This window comes from Xiphophorus maculatus, chromosome 6, assembly GCF_002775205.1.
Source record: "Xiphophorus maculatus strain JP 163 A chromosome 6, X_maculatus-5.0-male, whole genome shotgun sequence".
Lineage (NCBI taxonomy): Eukaryota > Metazoa > Chordata > Actinopteri > Cyprinodontiformes > Poeciliidae > Xiphophorus > Xiphophorus maculatus.
Window position 1 is genome coordinate 24,430,522 of NC_036448.1, and position 20,311 is coordinate 24,450,832.

The 20,311-nt window shown below is 37.3% G+C and overlaps 1 protein-coding gene across 2 annotated transcripts in view; it reads left to right on the forward strand.

Moving 5' to 3' along the window:
• The window catches only part of LOC102221453 (dual specificity testis-specific protein kinase 2-like), a 40,936-nt gene that overhangs the window by 11,291 nt on the left and 9,334 nt on the right, over positions 1-20,311 (forward strand). For both annotated transcript variants that reach the window (XM_023335547.1, XM_023335548.1), the window contains exons 4-8: positions 6,124-6,245; positions 8,643-8,691; positions 15,693-15,839; positions 17,221-17,303; positions 19,173-19,257. In XM_023335547.1, the coding sequence (XP_023191315.1) occupies positions 6,124-6,245; positions 8,643-8,691; positions 15,693-15,839; positions 17,221-17,303; positions 19,173-19,257 (486 nt within the window). The remainder of the gene's footprint in view (positions 1-6,123; positions 6,246-8,642; positions 8,692-15,692; positions 15,840-17,220; positions 17,304-19,172; positions 19,258-20,311) is intronic.

Below are 20,311 nucleotides of genomic sequence, written 5' to 3' on the forward strand. Positions count from 1 at the left end.
TTTTTCACACTTTTATTGCCCTCTACAATATTTGCTATTCTTGACAAAGATGATATTAATATATTAAAACAAATTCTACTTTTGCTGTTGTAGCAAAATCTCACTCTGGAACATTTTTCAAAAATCCAACCTTTTGATTTGAGATAAATTTGGAAATAATTGTTTTGAACAAAATCATCATTGGCATCTGGACACAGAGGCCCATTTCACTTGGCCTCTCTTCAAAATGCGAAAGACAGCAACACACGCCATTAAAGTAAGGCAACCGTGTTCAAAAGTTAGGTAATGGCTCCTCTTGAACAATAGCTAATTTACGTGTTTATATTTAAAGCAGTCGTTTGATACGGGCTGTCAGGTCCCTGTATGACCGGTGTCAGAGTCTGGTCCGCATTGCCGGCAGTAAGTCGGGCTCGTTTCCGGTGAGAGTTGGACTCCGCCAGGGCTGCCCTTTGTCACCGATTCTGTTCATCACTTTCATGGACAGAATTTCTAGGCGCAGCCAAGGTGTTGAGGGGATCCGATTTGGTGGCCTTAGGATCTCGTCTCTGCTCTTCGCAGACGATGTGGTCCTTTTGGCTTCATCAGATCGTGATCTGCAGCTCTCGCTGGAGCGGTTCGCAGCCGAGTGTGAAGCGGCCGGGATGGGGATCAGTGCCTCCAAATCCGAGGCCATGGTCTTGAGCCGGAAAAGGGTAGAGTGCCTTCTCCGGGTCAGGGGGGGTGTCCTGCCCCAAGTGGAGGAGTTTAAGTATCTCGGGATCTTGTTCACGAATGGGGGAAGAAGGGAGCGGGAGATCGACAGGCGGATTGGCGCAGCGTCTGCTGTCAAGCGGGCGCTGTACCGGTCCGTCGTGGTGAAGAGAGAGCTGAGCCAAAAAGCGAAGCTCTTGATTTACCGGTCGATCTACGTTCCCACCCTCATCTATGGTCATGAGCTTTGGGTCATGACCGAAAGAACGAGATCGCGGATACAAGCGGCCGAAATGGGTTTTCTCCGTAGGGTGGCTGGGCTCTCCCTTAGAGATAGGGTGAGAAGCTCAGTCATCCGGGAGGGACTCAGAGTAGAGCCGCTGCTCCTTCACATCGAGAGGAGCCAGTTGAGGTGGCTCGGGCATCTGGTCAGGATGCCTCCTGGACGCCTCCCTGGTGAGGTGTTCCGGGCACGTCCCACCGGGAGGAGGCCCCGGGGAAGACCCAGGACACGCTGGAGGGACTATGTCTCTCGGCTGGCCTGGGAACGCCTCAGGATTCCCCCGGAGGAGCTAGAAGAAGTGGCTGGGGAGAGGGAAGTCTGGGCCTCCCTTCTGAAGCTGCTACCCCCGCGACCCGACCTCGGATAAGCGGAAGAAGATGGATGGATGGATGGACAGTCGTTTAAGACATGGGTGTCAATCTTATCAAGATCACGAATATCTTGGAGCAGAATATATTGATAAAATAATACATTTACAAACTGGTAAAATGTTGTCTGCATTTGATGAGTTCTTTTTAAAATTAAATAATATTGAACATCTTTTCACATAAATATAATTTGGCAGCATACATATAAAACTGTTATGAAGGTTTTATTTTTGAGTCCCACCAAAGTCTAGATGGGCAGATTTGACGACGATTGTAAACGGCATAACGGCGAAGCATTGTTGTGATGTCATGCTGATTGGGGGAGTATTGAAAAGAGTAGGAGATTCTTAAAGAGACAGAGGCCCAATTTTAAGGCGTTAAATTGCAAAGTCAAATTTGTTTTTAGTTATGTTTGATATATGCAGCATTTTAAAAACAACTGAAGGTAACATAGCTGCTTCATTCTGCTGTAAAGTGGCACTGTGTACATAATACATCCTTTAGTATTGGATTCCCCCTTACTGAGTCTAATAAAAGTAAATCTGGAGGTGTTTAAAAAACATCTCAAGATTTTTATTAAAACCAATTCTGAGAAATTTAATAGGAACAGATGTCGTGGCTGGGTTTTACTCTCATTCGTAGTGTGAGACATTTATGACCTAACATTTCACCTTCTTCTCTTTGTAAGGTGAAACACCCTCATGATTCCACTAAATATAGGTACCACCTCAGTCTAGTGGGAAATTCCTGTGACTAATGGTCTTATTACTGCAAGAAAAGAATCTGCATACTGACAAGAAAGCAAATGGGAATAAAGATGAACACATTGTGCTGTTGAAATGCTTACACTCAAAGGAGAGTGATATGTATGGAAAAATGGGGCAAATAATGAGGATGAAAGTTGGAGCTAAGAGAGAAGCGGAAACACAGAAGAGAAAAACCTCTGATGTTAGAGAGTTAAGGTGAGGGAGACGAAAGAGGGGGTTTTAGATGAGGTTTTAGGTGTCCAGCGAGTACAAAGGAAGGCATAGACGGAGATGAAGAGGAGTTTGTGGGGAAGAGGTTGGTCGGATCTTGGATTCAGTAGGGTGGAAAAAATTAGAGGGGCGGGTTTGGAGGGGATGGACAAAGGGGTTAAGTTTTCCACTTGAAAGGAGAGCCGACAGAGGTGGGGGGAGACTTCAGAGGGAGATGGGAAAGAAAATATTACTACTCCTGCTACTACTACTGCAGGGAATGATTAGGATGATTAGGGCATCATGGTTTGTTTGAAGCCACAGAGCAGAGAAGAAGAGGGGAATCAGGAACACATGGAAACAGGGAGGAGGGGGATGTGAAGAGCGAGAAACGGGGGGTCGGAGGAGGATAGACAGATATGGGGGAGAAGGCCTTCAGAGGAGTGGCCATCTGTTGTTTCTGCTGCCCTGTGGTGGAGACTGTCGCCTCTTATAGCCAAGCCCCCTCCTTTGAACTTGAACAGAGAGATTTTTGTCTGTGGATGAGACCCAGAAAGAGAGAGAGAGGAAAACGGGTACAGGAATCTCTGATTATAAGAATCTAAATCCATGATCCTATTACGATGGCGTACTAGGGCCGTTGTAGACAGAAAAAAAGTAAATCTCCACCCAAAAATTGTTCTTTGAAAAAAATAAAAAAAGGGGAATTTCTGTATTTGAATGGTTGAAAATTTACTACAAAAAAATAGAAACATTTTGGAATTAATCTCAAAAATTTCTGTTTCAAAAGTCGCACATTTTCAACTTTCAACACTGAAAATGTCTAAAAGTCAGAAATTTGCTAGAAAATACTCAGAAACGTTGACATTAATCTAATTTTCTAAATTAAGACTTAGACATTTCTGAGTTTCAAAAGTAAATTTTTTTATATACCTTTAAAAATTGTAATATTTTAGACAATGTTTGACTTTTCAAACTCTAATAATATTAATACCAAATTTCTTTTTCTTTTTTTCTTGAAAAGTTCTAAGATATTAATTTCAAATTTTGATTTTTTTTCTAGCAGATGTTTGACCTTTCAGACTCAGGAATGCCTTTGTTATTTCTACCAAATTTCTGAGACGAGTCTCATAATTTCAGATTTTTTTTTCTAGCAAATTTTTGACTTTTCAAACTCATACATTTTCTTGTTTTGTTTTTTTTTACTTCTGTTTTTGTCCATCTGCAGTAGCCCTAATGCACTGTCATATCCTGTAACTAATGGTAGTAATCCATTGCCGTTTTTCATACTGAAAAACTGCACACATTTATATATTTCCTAACTTCTGTTATCATTGATACCAATGCAGTTCATTTTAGCTTTGTGTTGCTGTCAGATCTGCTTTCTTTTGTAAATGATGCCACCTATTCATTGTGTTACTGTACCTGTGTTTGAGGAAGATATTAAAATAGCTAGAAGATGTCATTATTCTGACTTGTAGGCCAATACATTAGGTACAAACAAACATACAACATGTCATAGACGTCATGCAACTATTTGCATATATTTTTCATATTGTTAAATAATTTCCTGCTCCTAGCCTTCTGTCGATAGAAGAAGTAGAGGAAGTGTCGGCACAGTCGTGTCAGATTAGTTTCATCTTGATCTATAAATGTTTCTGCTTCCAGGAAATGAGTTAGCAAATGTAGGTAGATAAATGTGTCTGTCCACAGAAGCACAGTCACGTTGTGAGCGTCTCAGTGGTTTTGTAGGTTGATATTTCCTATTTGCCTGCATGCATCATCGGTTAATTTAAATGTGCAGCATTTTTTTGTGGTGGTATGATCTATTTTTACCTCTAGTTCAAATCAAAGATTGTGAAGAAATGGGGAATTTTGATAGTTTCTAACATTTATTGACGAGTTCAAGGGACATCCTTTTTGTTCATGCTGTTTTGTAACATATTTGTTTGCTTTTGAAATGTGGTTAATGTAACATTAACCACATTAAATGGTTAAGTCTTTAAGAGCAAACCTTAAAGACTTTAGAACTGGTATGGTGCTGCAATCTACATCTTTCTGCGGTGACTTCCACCCAAGTCCGGTCAGCCATAGATAAATGAATGCTGATGCTACAGCTATCTAAAACCTGAGATGATCCCAGTGCACAACAGTACTAAATTGATTGTAGGGTTCTGAAAATGACACATGCACTCTGTTATCATGGCTGGTCAGCAGTGACTGACCTCATTTCGCTTTTCTGTGTCGCCTTCTTTATCTGCTTCCTCTGGCATCTCGCTGCATGTGCTAAATATGTGTTTAGCAAGTTTTATTCACAGAAGAGTTTTTAACATGCTACCAAGGCCTTTTCTGCAACCATATTTAGTTTAAACTGAAACAGAAGAGCAGTGAACTGTCAGAGCAGCACAGCATTGGAATATTTCACCATCAGAAAAAGAAGATTTCTGAATTTAAAGACTTTAGGAGACATTTATAGCATTAGCGGAAAAGGTAGCTGGCGTTTGAGCATTAGCTTTTCTTTCTGAAAATCACACTTAAAAACCTAGCATAGCCAAGGTTGTATGTTAGCTATGGCTTAAAAAAGCTGTAATTTGAAGCAAATTTTACTGTAGTCAAGTTTATTTGTAGAGCACATTTCAGCAACAAGGCAGTTCAAATTGTTTTACATAATAAAAACATAACACAATAAACAAAAAGTTATACATACTGTATGTGTTCCTGTAAAATAAATAAATGTTAAATTGGCTGAATTTATATAGTAGCCACTTGTATTGACCACATAACCATATTCACCCAGTTATGTCACCCATGTGAACCATTACACATCGGTGTGTGTAATAACAAACACACACCGATATGCAGATCGCTATGCAAGTCGGGTTTAAAGCTGGAGGGTGTTAGCGCTGTCAATCATCCTCATGTACGCGCTGCTACCACCTGCTCCCTTGCTCTCTGCTAAGCTGCAGCTAGTTCTCCTCAGCGGAGCCTGTTGTGAACGCTAAAGCTAGCTGGTGTTGTTCCCGGTGACAGTGAATAAACATTTTTCCTGTAACGCTAATATAGGGCCAAACCCTTGCTTCATATTGAATACTTTGAATACATGCTGTTTGACTTCTCAATTGAATGCAAGGTTCCCAGTTGTGTGGGAGCCAAACAAACCCATATCATTACTCCTCCGTCACCATGCTTGACACTTGGTTTCAGAAGGTTGTTCTGTGTATGGTTTTTAAATATGGTGATGTACATTGTGGCCAAGCACCTCCATTTGCTCTGATCTCGCTTTAGAACATTGTTCCAGATGTTTTAGCAATTTGTTTCTGTTCTTTATATTTGTTCTGACTTGTTCTCATTATACCATTATGAACTCTGACATTTAACAGGCACGTAGTAAAGACTGGGAACTCTTTGTTTTTATGGGATGTTTTTAGCACTGCATGCTGCAGTCTTAGTGAGAAATTGCTGGGAAGACTGGCAAAAGTCCTTAATTTTTCCTGCTTGTGGATAATGTTTCTCACCATGGACTTTAGATTGCTTATAGATTACCTTTTAACACTTCCCAGATTGAAGGGTTGCAACAATTGGTTCTCTGAGTTGAGTTTGATATTGTGTTGAACTGATTTTTGCAATTGTAGCGTGCTGTTTAGTTAAATAACTCCATAATATCTGTTTTGTCCTACTTAGAACAGATTTTAGCACCTAAAAATCTCTCTTTTGGTACATAAAACCCTTTTAACCATTACTGTAGCTAAAAGTTATGCAATATAATAATCTGTTTTGACATGTTTGCCTGTCTTTGAGCATTAAATGAAGCTGTTCTGTCTTTCAGGTACGTCATCGCGCTTCAGACCAAGTCATGGCTCTGAAGATGAACAAACTCAGCAGCAACAGGGCAAACATGCTGAGAGAAGTTCAGCTCATGAATCGACTCTGCCATCCAAACATACTGAGGTAATCAACAATCTGACTAAAGAGGCTACTAATCCCTGCTAATGCTGCTTACAACCAAAGCTAAGAAAATAATGTGATTATTTTCCACTTCGTTGAGCTTGTTGATTAACGCATTATGTCGCAACAGCAGCTGACTTTTAAAGTGTAATTTAACCACAATATAAAAACCTGAATGTTTTTTGGAATTTAACAAACCGTGTTCTTGGTTATAATTTCTCTCCATATAAATAATGACTCAAAACATTTCCACCAGGCTATTTTATCATCACTATCTTCTCTCTGTAGCTCATGATCCCCTGTGGTGGTGAACAGTTTTCCTTTGGGAGAACTAGAAAAAGTACCAAACGCAGAGACGGTTTGTTTTAGAGTTGCACCAGAAGCCTGGAGGCAAAAAGCAGGAATTACATTTTTATGTCGTTACAGACTTTAAACAATTATGTCAGCATTTTATTGACTCTACCAATCGATTGCTTGAGGAAATTGACAAGTGTTTTTACGTAATATGGCTTCCATCAGCAAATTATTGAATGTTATTGAATTTCAGATCAAAACCTCAAAGGGAAAATGATGCTGCTGAGCCAAAAAGCTTGCGGGGTTGTGTGTTCCTAACAGTTTTGATATGTTTGGAGATATAGTTCTGTTGGAAAACCCAAACTCTGGAACATTTGACCTAAACTGACTCCTTTAAACAAAAGAAAGATTCATTAGGATTAGGCCTGTCACAATAACAAATGTTCCTGGAAAATAAATTGTGCTGGAAATTATTGCGATAAACGATGATATTGTCATTTTGAAACAATTTTCAACTAATATAATAAAAATTTTGTAGTAATGCCAGTTTGCCCTCTCAACGACTAATACATTTTTATTTTGTTCACAAAACTCCACACTGGAATACATTTTAAATATCCAAAATGAAACACATCAGTCAGAAACAATAAATAAAAAGGAACTTAAAGAAACACAAAACCGAAACTTTCAATAAAATCAATTATTACTAATCTGTCAACAAAATTGCCATTAATAAAATATTAATCATCAAAATGGAAATTATTAAGCTTATTCTAATTTTTCATGCTTAACTGATTACTGAGACAGGACTAATTAGGATATTAAGAATCTGTCCAGGAGCCGCTAATGTTTAATAATGTCCACAGAAGACAGAAGCTAGTTTTAAGAAGACAAAGATTGAGCATGGTGGTGGCAACATCATGCTGCGGGGCATAATGGAGGACTACCTAATGTCCACCCAAATTAACAGCTAAATGATTGGAAATGGACACAAATTGGTGTTCCAATAATCACAAACACAAATCAAAAGGACTTTTTACATAGAAAGCAGAAAATAATTATCTTCTGGAATATCATTAATCCCATTTAAATTAAAAATGTATGCTTTAAGTTCTAAGATTTGGTTGGTTTTTGAAAGGAAACCAAACATTTCTGCTGAGAAGAGCTTATTGTTTTGGCATATAAGTGGAAGCCTACAGTAAATATTTGTGATAAAAAAACCCAAAACGTTTTACCGTCGTATGGATATCAAAGTTGAACTCATTTATAATTTATATTTAATTTGCTTGTTGTATTATAATATCCACTGAACATGCATGTATGTTAACATCTGGCCAGAACTTTGTAGAAAACAGAATCTTGAGTCTGAACCCAGAAGTTACTCCTGATTAAGATGCTGTAAACACCCGACAGAGCTTTTTTTCTTTGCACCTGTTTAAATCTTTTCGTTTTATGATCTGCAATAATAATAAATGTTGAAATAAACAATTGAAAAACAAAATGATCGAAATATTCTTCAGGACATGATTTATTTTTTTTTGCTCTAAGCCTCTGGGTGGGAGAGTGTGTGGATGAAGCATGCACATACATGCATAAATATTCTTCTGTGTGCACACATCTTGTACAAAGTGATCTTTGTTGAGCGTGCCTTGTATGTTTGTCAATGTGTGAACAAACACTGTGGAGTCATTGTTTGCTAAAAAATCCAGCAAAGACCTAGAAATGTGACCTTTTCTTTGCCTCGAGTGTTATGAAGCCCTCAAAGCAGCTCATGAACAAAGTTTGTCCATTTGTTGCACATTGTGTCTGGTTAGTTGAAGAACATGATGTTTGTTTTTGATTATTCAGCCCTAACTTCAGATTAAAGAAATACACAGGCTCTAAAGTGGCTGGTTAGATTTATTAGGCTTGGAAATTGATGGGCAAGGCAAAGGTAGAAATGGGAAGAATGTAGGTGAGGCAGATGGGCTGTTATTATCCCACTTTTAGCAGACAGTCCTACAGCAATCACCTGTTCAGTCTTGCCTGGTTTCTCAGTTTACATATTCCAGAAAAACCTTAGATTATTCTAAGCTTTTTCAAAATTCTTTGTTGTTTTTTTTCCAGGTTTAAGGGAGTGTGTATCCACGAGGGCCAACTTCACGCTTTGACAGAGGTAAGAGGAAGTAAACACAAACCGTTTCACATTACAGGGGACGTATTATGCAAAATTCACATGTTGCTTGTTTAATACTTCCATTTGGGTTTCTGCAACTTCTAAAAACATCCCAGCTGTAAAAAATTATTTTAAGAAATCCAGCCGTTTTGTGACAATAAATTAATATTTCTTGGTGTCTGGAAAATTAACCATTTCAAAAACCTCCAGAACAATCAGAAGAGCACTGACCTTTCACCCAGTAACCCCAGAAACCCAGTCCGTTACCTAGCAACCTAAGCATAGCTCCAGGACTTTTTTTCAACTTCTTTTACTGCTGCTGGAAAATACATGTTTTGTTGTTGACTTAGCATCCAGAAACCACTTTCTCCATACTTGTTGGTTGTGCGGGAGGCTCCACTTCTGCCTGTGAAATGTGTACGGCTGTAAAATTATGCATCTGTTCGCAGCCATATTTATGTGCACTTCATCTCATCCGGGTTTAAAGTGACAAGATGCCTTAAAACGGCTCAAAATAGGCAGAATTGAACAAACTAAAATCTCATTATATGAGAATGATTTTGTGGAAAAAAATATAATATGTTTTGTGTCACCCATAGAGCTATCCTAATCTGTTCAAGGAAGCATGCAAGGTCACCTTTAAAACTCCAGAACAAAGTAATGACACCTGATGAAATGTCTTAGCTAATGAAAGGCACACTACTTCTGCAGTCATGTTCCATCTCTTGTTGTGGAGTTCATGTCCCAACTATTATTAGGAGAACATCGCGTCACCCAACAGCACAAAAGCCTGTAATTGTGGAAAACCGAAAGAACCAAACTAGCCTTCTAGTTTACCTAACATTTCAGTTGTATGTTTCTGTCTGAGAAAGGTTCTTAGAAAGAGTTTCACAGCCTTCAGCTGCAAAATTTAAAACAAGCTTTGCTTTATCAATCATGAAATGGATAAATGCATGTAAATGTATTATTCGCGTCCATAAATTTTTTATTTATTTACAGTAAATGTAAACATTTAGCCTCAGGATATAAAGGCAATTGGTACAAAAGTTGCATGTTTTTATCTGAAACACATGAAGGTGTGAAAAATTAAAACATGTCATTTTCAGAATAAATGATTCTTCCCATTGTACTGAATTTATGTTCCTTATTTTACTTACATTGTTAGTTTAAATGCTTCAACATTTTTTGCCAAATGAAATTAGACAATAAAAGATTTTTTTATGTATTTACATGGTCAATAAAAGAATTAAATTATAAAACTGAAATCAGGCCCTAGGTTTTGTAGTTATTTTTAAGCTAACTTTAATAAGTGGTGAGAATTTCTGATTAATTATGTCCACATTTGTGAAAATACACCACATTAAATACATGTACTGCTTTTAAAAGTACTTATACTCCTTGAGCTGTTTTTTTTTTTTACGTTTAGATTTTCTGTTACATTCACAGTCACGTTTTCTTCCAGGTTACCCTGTTTTCCTTCGTAAGTGTCCCCATCAAATTTAACCAGCTTCCCCACATCATTGTGCTGCCGCCCCCGTGCTTTGCAGATTGCATGGTGTGTTCAGGATGATGTGCAGTACTCATAAACCAAATTGTTAATTGTTAAATTTTTGGTGTTATCTCCAAGTACCTTCTTCCATGTGCTTTTAGTTTCTCTTGCATGGCTTGAGGCAAACTGCAAACAGAACTCCCTTTGGCTTTCTTCTTGCCACTCTTACATGAAAATGTGTGATGTAAACGACTAAATGTTGATGTCAGGATATTTTCCCACCTGAGCTACAAGTTACTGCAGCTCCTCCAGAGATACCATGTTGGCTGCTTCTCAGTTTAAAGATGTTTTTAGAGAATTCAGATCTGAAGAAGATCTATATGATTTTTATGCTCTTGCTTGAGATATTCACCACATTTCCTGTCTTCTAGCAGTGGATTTCACAATCTGACCTTATTTAACAATTAGTAGCAGGTGAAGAATTTATAGATGAAGTGCTTGCCTAAAACAAATTTAACTTGAAGGTTGGGCTGCATGGGTGTTACTTGTTATATGTTGTTACTTGTTATATGTTTTTACAAGTCTTTGAAACTTCTGTTAATATTCAACCATGAATATTCTTGTAAAAATGGACATGCTTTCAAACTTCTTTGCTGCTTTTCCTGTTTGGGCCTTCCTTGCTCTTCTCTCTTATAAAAAGTACGACTAGCTGAAACAACAGACACTAATGTGGTGAGACACCGGCATAAATCAGGTGTGATGTTCACTTTGCTCAGCCTGTCAGTTTGTGGGTGCAGGTTGCCTTCATTTATGACCTGAACCGACTTTACGACGTCATTCCTAACCTGTCTGGCATATTTCTCAGTTTTCATGACTTCATTTGTTCGTTAAATTTATTTAACTAATGTCTGAGGCCTGCACAGAGGAGATGGAATTCAACAGAGATTAAAGAATCAAGATTCACTGAATTTTATCTAAGGCTTTTAAAGTGAAGAATAAAAAAAAATGCATGCTGCATTTTAATATTTTTTCTATATATAAAACAACACATTTACTAAATAATAATATTATTTAAAAGTCTATTTACTTTAAGAACTTTGTCTCCAAGTAAAACACAATATATAGATTAATTACGCACGGCTTTTATTTCTGATTTTTCCACTTATAGATAATGAAAACATGTTATGTAAAACTGGAATATTACATTAAGCCAAAAAAAGGACATTTTTAGAAACAGAAATGTAAGCTTGGTAATGCCTGCTTAAAGTTTGTTGTAAGAGGGGCATAAAATCATAATGCTTTTTAATCTTTTATCGCTCCTTTTTGAACAATTTGTGTAAAATTGCATGTCAATTGGCACGACTATTTGGGTTATTATTATTTTTTCTGATTTTACTTTTTGTCTTTTTGAAATAAACACATTTTCAAAATATACTTTTAATTTGACAAATGATACTCTTTTGGACGTATGTTCACATTTTTTGATTGTATGTGCTGCTATGTTTGATCAGATAAAACTCCAACAAAACACATTAAAACTTGCGTTGTAATGTGACAGGATGTGTAAGACACGGTATGTTAGATGTAACAGTAAGTAGCTTTAAGCTAATATTACATCACACTCGCTCAGATGAAGGCATCGTTTATAGAAGATGCTCCCAGACTCACACATGTTCTTTATTACTTCTGTGCTGCAGTTTGAAAGTGTTTATTGTAGCCGTGGGAGAGGAAGACACCAGCTTTCTGCAGCTGTGTACCATAATACCAAGTCTTACAGAGTTTCCACACATGCAAACACACACACACGGTAGTTGTGATGTAAATAAGCGCATTGTGAGGCACACGTCTGATTATGCCTGCTCAGACACCGTGGTAGGTCTTGTTTTCCTTCTGCAGGGTAAACGGATCCTGTCGTCTCATGTCAGTCGCAGGCTCCTGGCATTTTTTTTTCTTCTTCTTCTTTTGTTACGTGGTCTCTGTGACTCTGTATGCAGAAGAAAATTGGAATAAAGTTACAGGATTGCCCCAAGGTTACCTTGAGAAACTCATTAACTTTGATACAAACGGATGAAAACCACATCCTGGAAAAAACTTGGAATAGTGAGGAAGCTTCATGCAGTGACGGTAAACCTTTAACCTAAGAGCAGCTAAAGTCTTTGTTGCAATAAAGACCGAATGACTTTAAATGCTACATCCTCTCTTAAACGTTTTAGGTTTCACAATTTCCACCAGCTGGCTCCAGAATTGCTTCAGAATGCAAATATTTAGCATCACAAGATGATTTGACAGTTAGACATGATTATCTGCAAGGGCCAAAATGACCTGATGGACGATGACCTGCTCTGATTATACTGACTTTCAGTTAAATGCATCCGGCTCCTCTAGTCATATTCAGGGCTGATGGTGAGTCGTGACCTCTGATGGGATTATGGCGATTTAAGCTGATCTGGAAAGCAAACAAGGATTCTTTGTTCGAGTTTTTCCAGGGTTTATAGCCCGAATCCCAGACAGTCCATCACAGTAACTTCCACAACATTTTTGACCTGACATATGTTTTGTATTTCCTCATTTCTCTTCATTGTACATCATGATGGAGAGGTTCCTATATGGCTCAAACCCAAACTGAGCTGACTGCGTGGTATCAGCAACTCCAAAGCAGATTTTAGGAAAAAATATACAACTTTATTTCCAATTTTATTTGAGCTGGTTGAGATTTTATCACTGGTATCCTTCTACCGTAGAGTGATATTTGTGTCGTTCAGGTGATCATAAAGAAAATAGAAGTTGGACAAGTTTCAATTTATGTCACCCATTATCAATTAATGTTGAGCTGTGTTCAGTTTTAAGGAGAAATACTATTATCAGTTTGTATTGTTATTTACTGTTAAATTCTGTCAGTTTTATAAGACAAAAGGGAAAATTTTGTTGGAAACTGATCATTTACCCAATTCTCTCACTGTCTGACTTGAAAAAATTACGACGTTTTTCTGTTTTTAGAGCAGTTAAGATCAACAAAATTCTTACCGTTTCTGAAGTTGTTTTTACACCTGATAGTCTAGTAGACTTGATTCAATTGAGGACCAAAATGGCAACATGTGTTACATTTTCAGCTGCTGCGGTTCGCTTTCACACCGCACTGTGTCAAACCAACCAAACCCTTTGAAAAACATGTTCCCGTCCTCACCTGTGGCGGCGCTACACCAAGAACCATTGAAGGAAATGACACAAAAACTTCTGAAGAAGACTTGAGCACAATTTCCTTTTTCACAAAATGGAATGGCGTCAGATATTAGCAGTTGGAGGATTTCTTTTTTGTCTTTGGTAAAAAAACAACAACAACCTACGAGCCATTTCCCTCATTGGCATTACATTATCACGTTTGTTTTGGTTCTATTTATGTTAACCCTTCGAGGCAGACAATTTGTCTCAGGGAAGTTTAGTAATGGAGGTCATTTGATGAACCATTCCAGCTCTAGTTTTCACTTTGCTTGGCGTTCACATGTGCATTCAAACTGCGCCAGAGCCCACGTTAACCGAGCTGAGACTGAGAAACAAATATATTGACATGTTCATCTCAATATATCAGCAAAGAAGTTGAGTTTGGGCTTAAATGGGTCTTCTTAACAGAAAATGACCCTAAGATTACTGCTAACTTAGTCAAAAAGTGCCTTAAAAGGAACAAAATCAATGTTTGGATCACAAAGGCCTGTTCTTAGCCTCATAAAAAAATGTTTGGGTTTTGACCCAAATTGTATAGTTTATGGAATAACCAAGTTTAGAGGAAGTAAATGAAGCTTATGAATTTGAAGAAAAAAAATTAACAATTCTGACCTCCTGTTCTAACTGACATAAAAGAGGAAACATTTAGTCAAATTTAATGTTCGACAGTGAGAAGAAATTACCCAGAATGTACAAATATCTGGTCTAAACTGTGAATCTGGATTCAGCTGAAAGAATTTAGTAGAAAAATACAATTGAATGTCTTCTAAAAGCAAATCGGTGAAAGCAACACGAAGCCGACGGTGGAGACTTCCTTCCAGCACCACCCTCTGCTGCCTTTGCTCTAATTCCGTGCCTGTCAGTCAGTAACCACAGCTTAACCAGACCGTCTCTCCATGTCATGCCAACTCTCTTTAGTTAACTGCTGCTGCTCATGATATGTGACATGGGATTAGGGTGTTTGCATGCCAGCAGGAAGGTCAGGCGAGTTCTTGAGGATCAAAGCTGACAAAGCGACAAACCCAAAACCCAACGGAGTTAAGTGGGTTTCTTTGGTTTTCATTCTTGAGTCTATATTTGGACAGACACTCCATATTCATATATGAGAAAAATGCCTGTTATGCCAGTTCTGCAAAATGAGTCTGCATGATATTTTTAATTGAGATTAAGTCAATACGTAGACCTGTTGCAATAAATCAGTTAATCACTTAATAAATTAAAACGAATTCAATCATTTTCATTTGCATGATTTATTGTTTTTGTCTTTTCTCTCTCTTTCTACCAAAAACTGGATGACAAAAGTCTTCAGTCTTATGCATGGTCTCCACTAGCCCCTTTTTTCAAAGGACAACTTTGTTTACTTCGATTCATAATTCATTTATTTGTTGTTCTATTTATTTTTTAGATTTAAAATGTTCTTTAGAAATTAAAGTTTACTGATCTTTGAGAATGTATCATTTCATTACCATTATATTACTTGAAATTGGTTTGTCGCAATAAATTCTTGGCTGTTCAGTTATGTTCCGTGTGATAATTAGTTGTTTTGGGGAAAGTGCTTTATTATTACATTAGTATAGTTTCACTTTGTCTGTATATTTAAATATATGCTATAATAGATCCCAGCTTCAAGTCAAAAGAAACTTTCAATAAACAATAAACAGACTTACAGCTGTACAATATCAAGAATTAATTGAAAATTTCAATTAACATCTTTTTCAGACAACCTCGGTGAAGTTTAGCATTTCAGTCTTTTTTTAATATTCAGGGCAGTTAGAGTCCATCAAATTGTCCAAATACATTATTGATTAGAGCATGAGCACATGAAAATATAAAACAGTTAGAACCCTCGTACTTGCGTGGTTAGGGAACGTAGCGTTTTGCAAATATCTAAAATCGGCAAATATTTGAGACCTGCTTTGAAAATGTATATAACTTCGAAGTTTATTGTTCAAACCCCAAACATAACTTCATATGAATTAATACGCACAGTTGAAACCATCTTGGCGCAGAACAAGAAGCTAACATCTACATTCTGACTTGTATTTGTTCTTCGACGTGCAGCCAATCAGTGCAGAGGGAAATGGTGTGTAAATTAGCATTGCACCCAAGTATTTCAAATATGCTCTGCAAAAAAAAAAAATCCCAACTCAAATATTATAGTTGTGCTGCAAACAAAATGTTTGGGACACTGTGACATAAGTTAAATTTCTTTTTTTTTTTTTTTTACCACTTCTATACAGTTCTGTATATTCTGTTTGCTCACATGTTTGAAATGTTTTTCCTCTTTCTTTAGTACATCAACGGAGGAAATCTGGAGCAACTTCTAGATAGCAACAAGCACCTGAGTTGGCCCGCCAGAGTGAAACTAGCTTGTGATATCGCCAGTGGTGTGGCCTATCTGCACTCCAAAGGCATATTCCACCGGGACCTCACCTCCAAGGTTAGATGAGGCTAATTAGAAAAAGATTATTTCACTTATAACAAGACATTTTTCCCATGTTAAAAGTGAAATAATCTATTAATCAACATTAAGGAATTGCTGACTTAAATTGAGCTCCAGTATGTTGCTGAAAAGTTGCTTGCAAGTTGTCTTGTGTTTTTTTTAACTCAGTTAACTCAGAAAATGTGCACCAACACATATTTGTTGGGGCTCCAACAAGAAACGATGACCAACTGTAAAACCGAAGGTTCATTAAGTTTATTGGCAGGAATGTTGAAAAACACACCTTTGACTATGAGAAGGAAAAAAAAACTTCCTTTAAAAAAAAGCCCTAAATAGATATAAATTAGTTTAACATTAAGCCAGGGACCAGCAATTTTTTTTCTACTTTTGCATATTATTCCTACAAAATAAAACTTGTCTAGATCTGCTAATCTATGCAATATAAAATTGTAAAATTAAAGAACCAAGACTTAGATTTTAGAAAGAAATACAGTGTGTGCAGTTTTCCAGAGGAAAAAATGGTGGAACAAATTACATTTAGTTATTTTATATTTGGAGAACAAAATAGCCCATATAATGGGACTGGTGCACATAGATCCTACAAACGTCATTTGATTAAAGCAACACTATAAAAAGAAATTCACAGTCTTCCTTCATAAAAATCAGAAATGACAATAAAGTTTTTGTTTGCTCTGTCAGTAATGACAGAGAACCATTTCATACAGTATTTTGCATCGTTTTCTTATAATTAATCATTTTTAGAACAGCTTGTCTCACTGTAAACAACAATGGCTGCATTACTACAGAATGTTTTAAGCTAACCCAGACACTTTTGGCCTTAAAGGACAGCCGGTATGTTCTCTTGTAAGTTGTTTACGGTTAAGTTGTTTCTGTCTGCCTTCACAGGGTAGAAACATTGCACTTCCTCAAATCATGTAAAGTAAGTTAAGTTTTAACTTCCCCAGTGAGCATGTGCAAATGGAGCTGTAGTTTTCAGAGAAGCTAACTGTATTCGACCGTTGCAAATTACGGAGATTAGGAAGGAAAGCGTTATGAGATTTAAGTTGTGCATTAGCTTCATGCATCACAAATAAACCGTGAACATTAATATGCAGCTCTGTTAAGTAGGTGTCATGATAATTTCTTACGGTTTACAGGTCTCTTTCATTCTCACTGCTGGTTCCAGTGAGAGTTTGAATATTTTACAGTAGGTTGAAGAGGAAGGAAGTGCCTTAACTTCTAATGCACAGTTTTCTCATTACTACTTTAAATAAGAAGCGAAGGTCTGGTTAATAAACCATAAACTGTTGTTTAAGCCATCTGTGTTGCAACTTCCCCAAGTAACATTCTGTGTTTTTGGGGGTGTCTGTCTTCACAGAACTGCTTGATCAAATGCGACGACAACGGCTACACGGCGGTGGTGGGAGATTTTGGCTTGGCAGAGAAGATTCCCACCAAACAGTAAGAAGAGTCGGAGTGAATCTTAAAAATACCAGGGGGAGTTTGCAGAAAAAAAAAAAAATTAGAAGATGAAATAAATTGAAACATGCTGACTGTTTGTTTTCTACTCGTCTCATTATGAGGGATAATTTTCAGAAAGAAAAATCATATTTAAGTGACTCAAACTGAAGGCCAGTTCAGTTTTATCTCCCTACTGTGTCTCATTTGTGTTAGCCTTCAAACTAGTGAGGTTAATTCTTTTCTTTATCGCCCATCTTCTGGGTTAATATCAGTTTATTTATAATATTATGGTTACACTCAGGGAAAACATGTCACCTAATAAGAATTTTATTTCTTTAATCATCTTTTTGTTTGTGTCAGCTCTTCATCCCTACAGCAAACTCAGCTTAGTTACTCCTCCTCCTCCTCCTCTTCCTCCTCCAGGGGTTATTTATTAGCACACAGGTCACTAAAAGCCGCCTCTACAGCTGACATTCTCTGCCTCGGTGTTTTGATAGCAGGAGGATCAAATCAATCTGGGGTTTTCACTTTTTAATCCTGCAGTAGCAAAAAAGAAGCAGGGAGTCTGCTTTCTGTTCTCCAAAATGTCCAAAATAATTCCTCTGATCTTTTCCAAAAGTTTATGAATATGACCACACAGATTTTGGTTGTTTACTGTGCTGTGAAAAGGCTCTCTGAAATATTTCAAATCATCAAACGAGATGTTATGTTTTGTTGTCAGACAAAAATAGCTTAAGTAAATACAAGACAGACTGACTTTAATCTGTTTTGGGGTGAAAAAAACTATCCAAACCAACCTGAACTGTTATGTAAAATTCACTTTTTGCATGTTTGATACTTCCTTTTGGGTATCAACTGTTTTCAATCCATGTACTTAAAAAAAGTCACCCAGATGTTTTTGTTTTTTGTTTTTGTTTTGCTCTCTGTAAGTTGTTTCAAGAACCTCCTGATTGGTAAGTCGCATTCAGTTGGTACTGAGCTGTTACCTAGCAACCCCAGTTAGGGCCAGCCCCGCCACCTAGCAACCTCAGCAGAGTTCCAGCACATTTGGTCAGCTGGTTTACCATTGCATTTGGACGTTAGAGGGCACGTATTATGTAAAATTCACATTTTGCATGTTTTTATACTTTCATTTGGGTTTCTAAAAAAACACCATCCTGCTGTTTTTGTATTTTTTTCCAATAAATTAAGATTTTTTTGGTGTCTGGAAAATGGCCAATTTCAAAGATTTGTGAAATGTAACGTCACGTCAGCAGGCACTGTCCCTCGCCTAGCAACCCAGCGAAGTCCAGCCCGTTACTTGGCTCCAGGGTGGCTAAAGTAAAACAATGCTGCAAAAAAGAGTGGGTCAAATTTCCTCCCTAAAGATGTAATAAACTCACTGACATTTTCTGCTAATAGTTGTTGTAGTGAGTTGTTGCTGCCAAGGTTGGACCAACCATGTATTCATTTTAGTTGCTTTTTCTTATTGGTTTGGATGGCTGCTTTCCCTTAATACATATAATTATTACAAACTGCTTTTTATGATTAGGTTAACTTTGATCTGATCCTGAAACCTTTAAGTAAAAACAAAAACCAAATCTGTAATTGGATAAAAGATATGTAGATAAATGTTATTTAACCTCCAGGCTGAACATTATACATCTAAAATAAATTTAGTTTAAATCTAAATGAGCAAATGGGACTGATTAGATACATCAGTGGGTTGTTTTAAACATAAACTGGCTGCCATATTCACACAGAGCAGCTTCCAAACACAGCAGAACATGCAGTTCCTTTTGGACTCACGTTCTGTACCAGCTTATTTCACACATCAGTCTAATGATGCAGACATTAAGCTTTTTTTTTCTGCTCATATGTTCTGTTTAGGGCTGATGGAGAAAAGCTTGCAGTGGTTGGCTCTCCGTTCTGGATGGCTCCTGAGGTGCTGAGAGATGAACCCTATAACGAGAAGGTAAAATCTCTGTTAGTCCAAAGAAGGTTTGCAGATTCAGATCAGTTTAAGTCACAGAATTTGATTTTTGCATCCAAGTTGTGCAAATGCACTACTGTCATGACATCACAGCTACAAGCAGAGCGTAACATCCACTCATCATGAGCATAAATACCACATATGTCAGTGATATCAGTGCTTTGAAAAAGCAAGAATCAGATGCACACATTTGAATGTACATAATCTGTATATAATCTGCATTATATACAGTTCATAAAAAGCGATTGTGAAGATTCTTGAATGTGAAACTTACTGACTTTGAACATGGCTGACTGTAGGTAAGCACCATAAAAATGTGCATAGAGTACCCAGACATTTTGCTAAACCCAAGGAGCTCATTAAAGGGGGTTATTACCAGTGTTGCCAGATATTGAAAGAACAACGATCAACCAGCTTTATGAAGATGAGGCCAGAAAAGGCCAACTGGCAACCACACTAAGAGATTTTATAGTGGGTTTACAGCAAATGCCTGCATATGACACTACATTACTGCAAATGGCTTTAATGTTTTGCTTTATTGTGCGGAACATTTTTTCAGAAAGAAAGTCAAACACAAATAAGCAACTTGACATTCAAAAACAATCCCAAAGTGGCCTATAATAAGCAGCCTTGGCAACACCGGTTGTTATACAAAACTGATTTTTTTTTTTAGCTGTACATCATATTATTCTGTTACTACTTCACAAAAAATATGCTGTTGCTTTGATTCTTTTATGGATGTTTGAGGAATCTTTGAATCTCTGATGGCAGCCATTCGGGGGTACCTGAACACTTACTCCTTCAGACTATTGACAGCAGAAATGAACAAACACCTCATTATATGAGCTACTTCTCAGTCCGAGGCTCCTAAGAACAGTTGTAAATGGCATATTGGAGAAATATTGTGATTACGTGCTGAAGATGGAGTATCTGAAAGAGTAAGAGCTTCTTAAAGAGACAGAGGCCCAATTTCAAGGAGATAAATTGCAAAGTAAATTTATTTTACATGATATTTGATATATAGTGTTTTTATAAC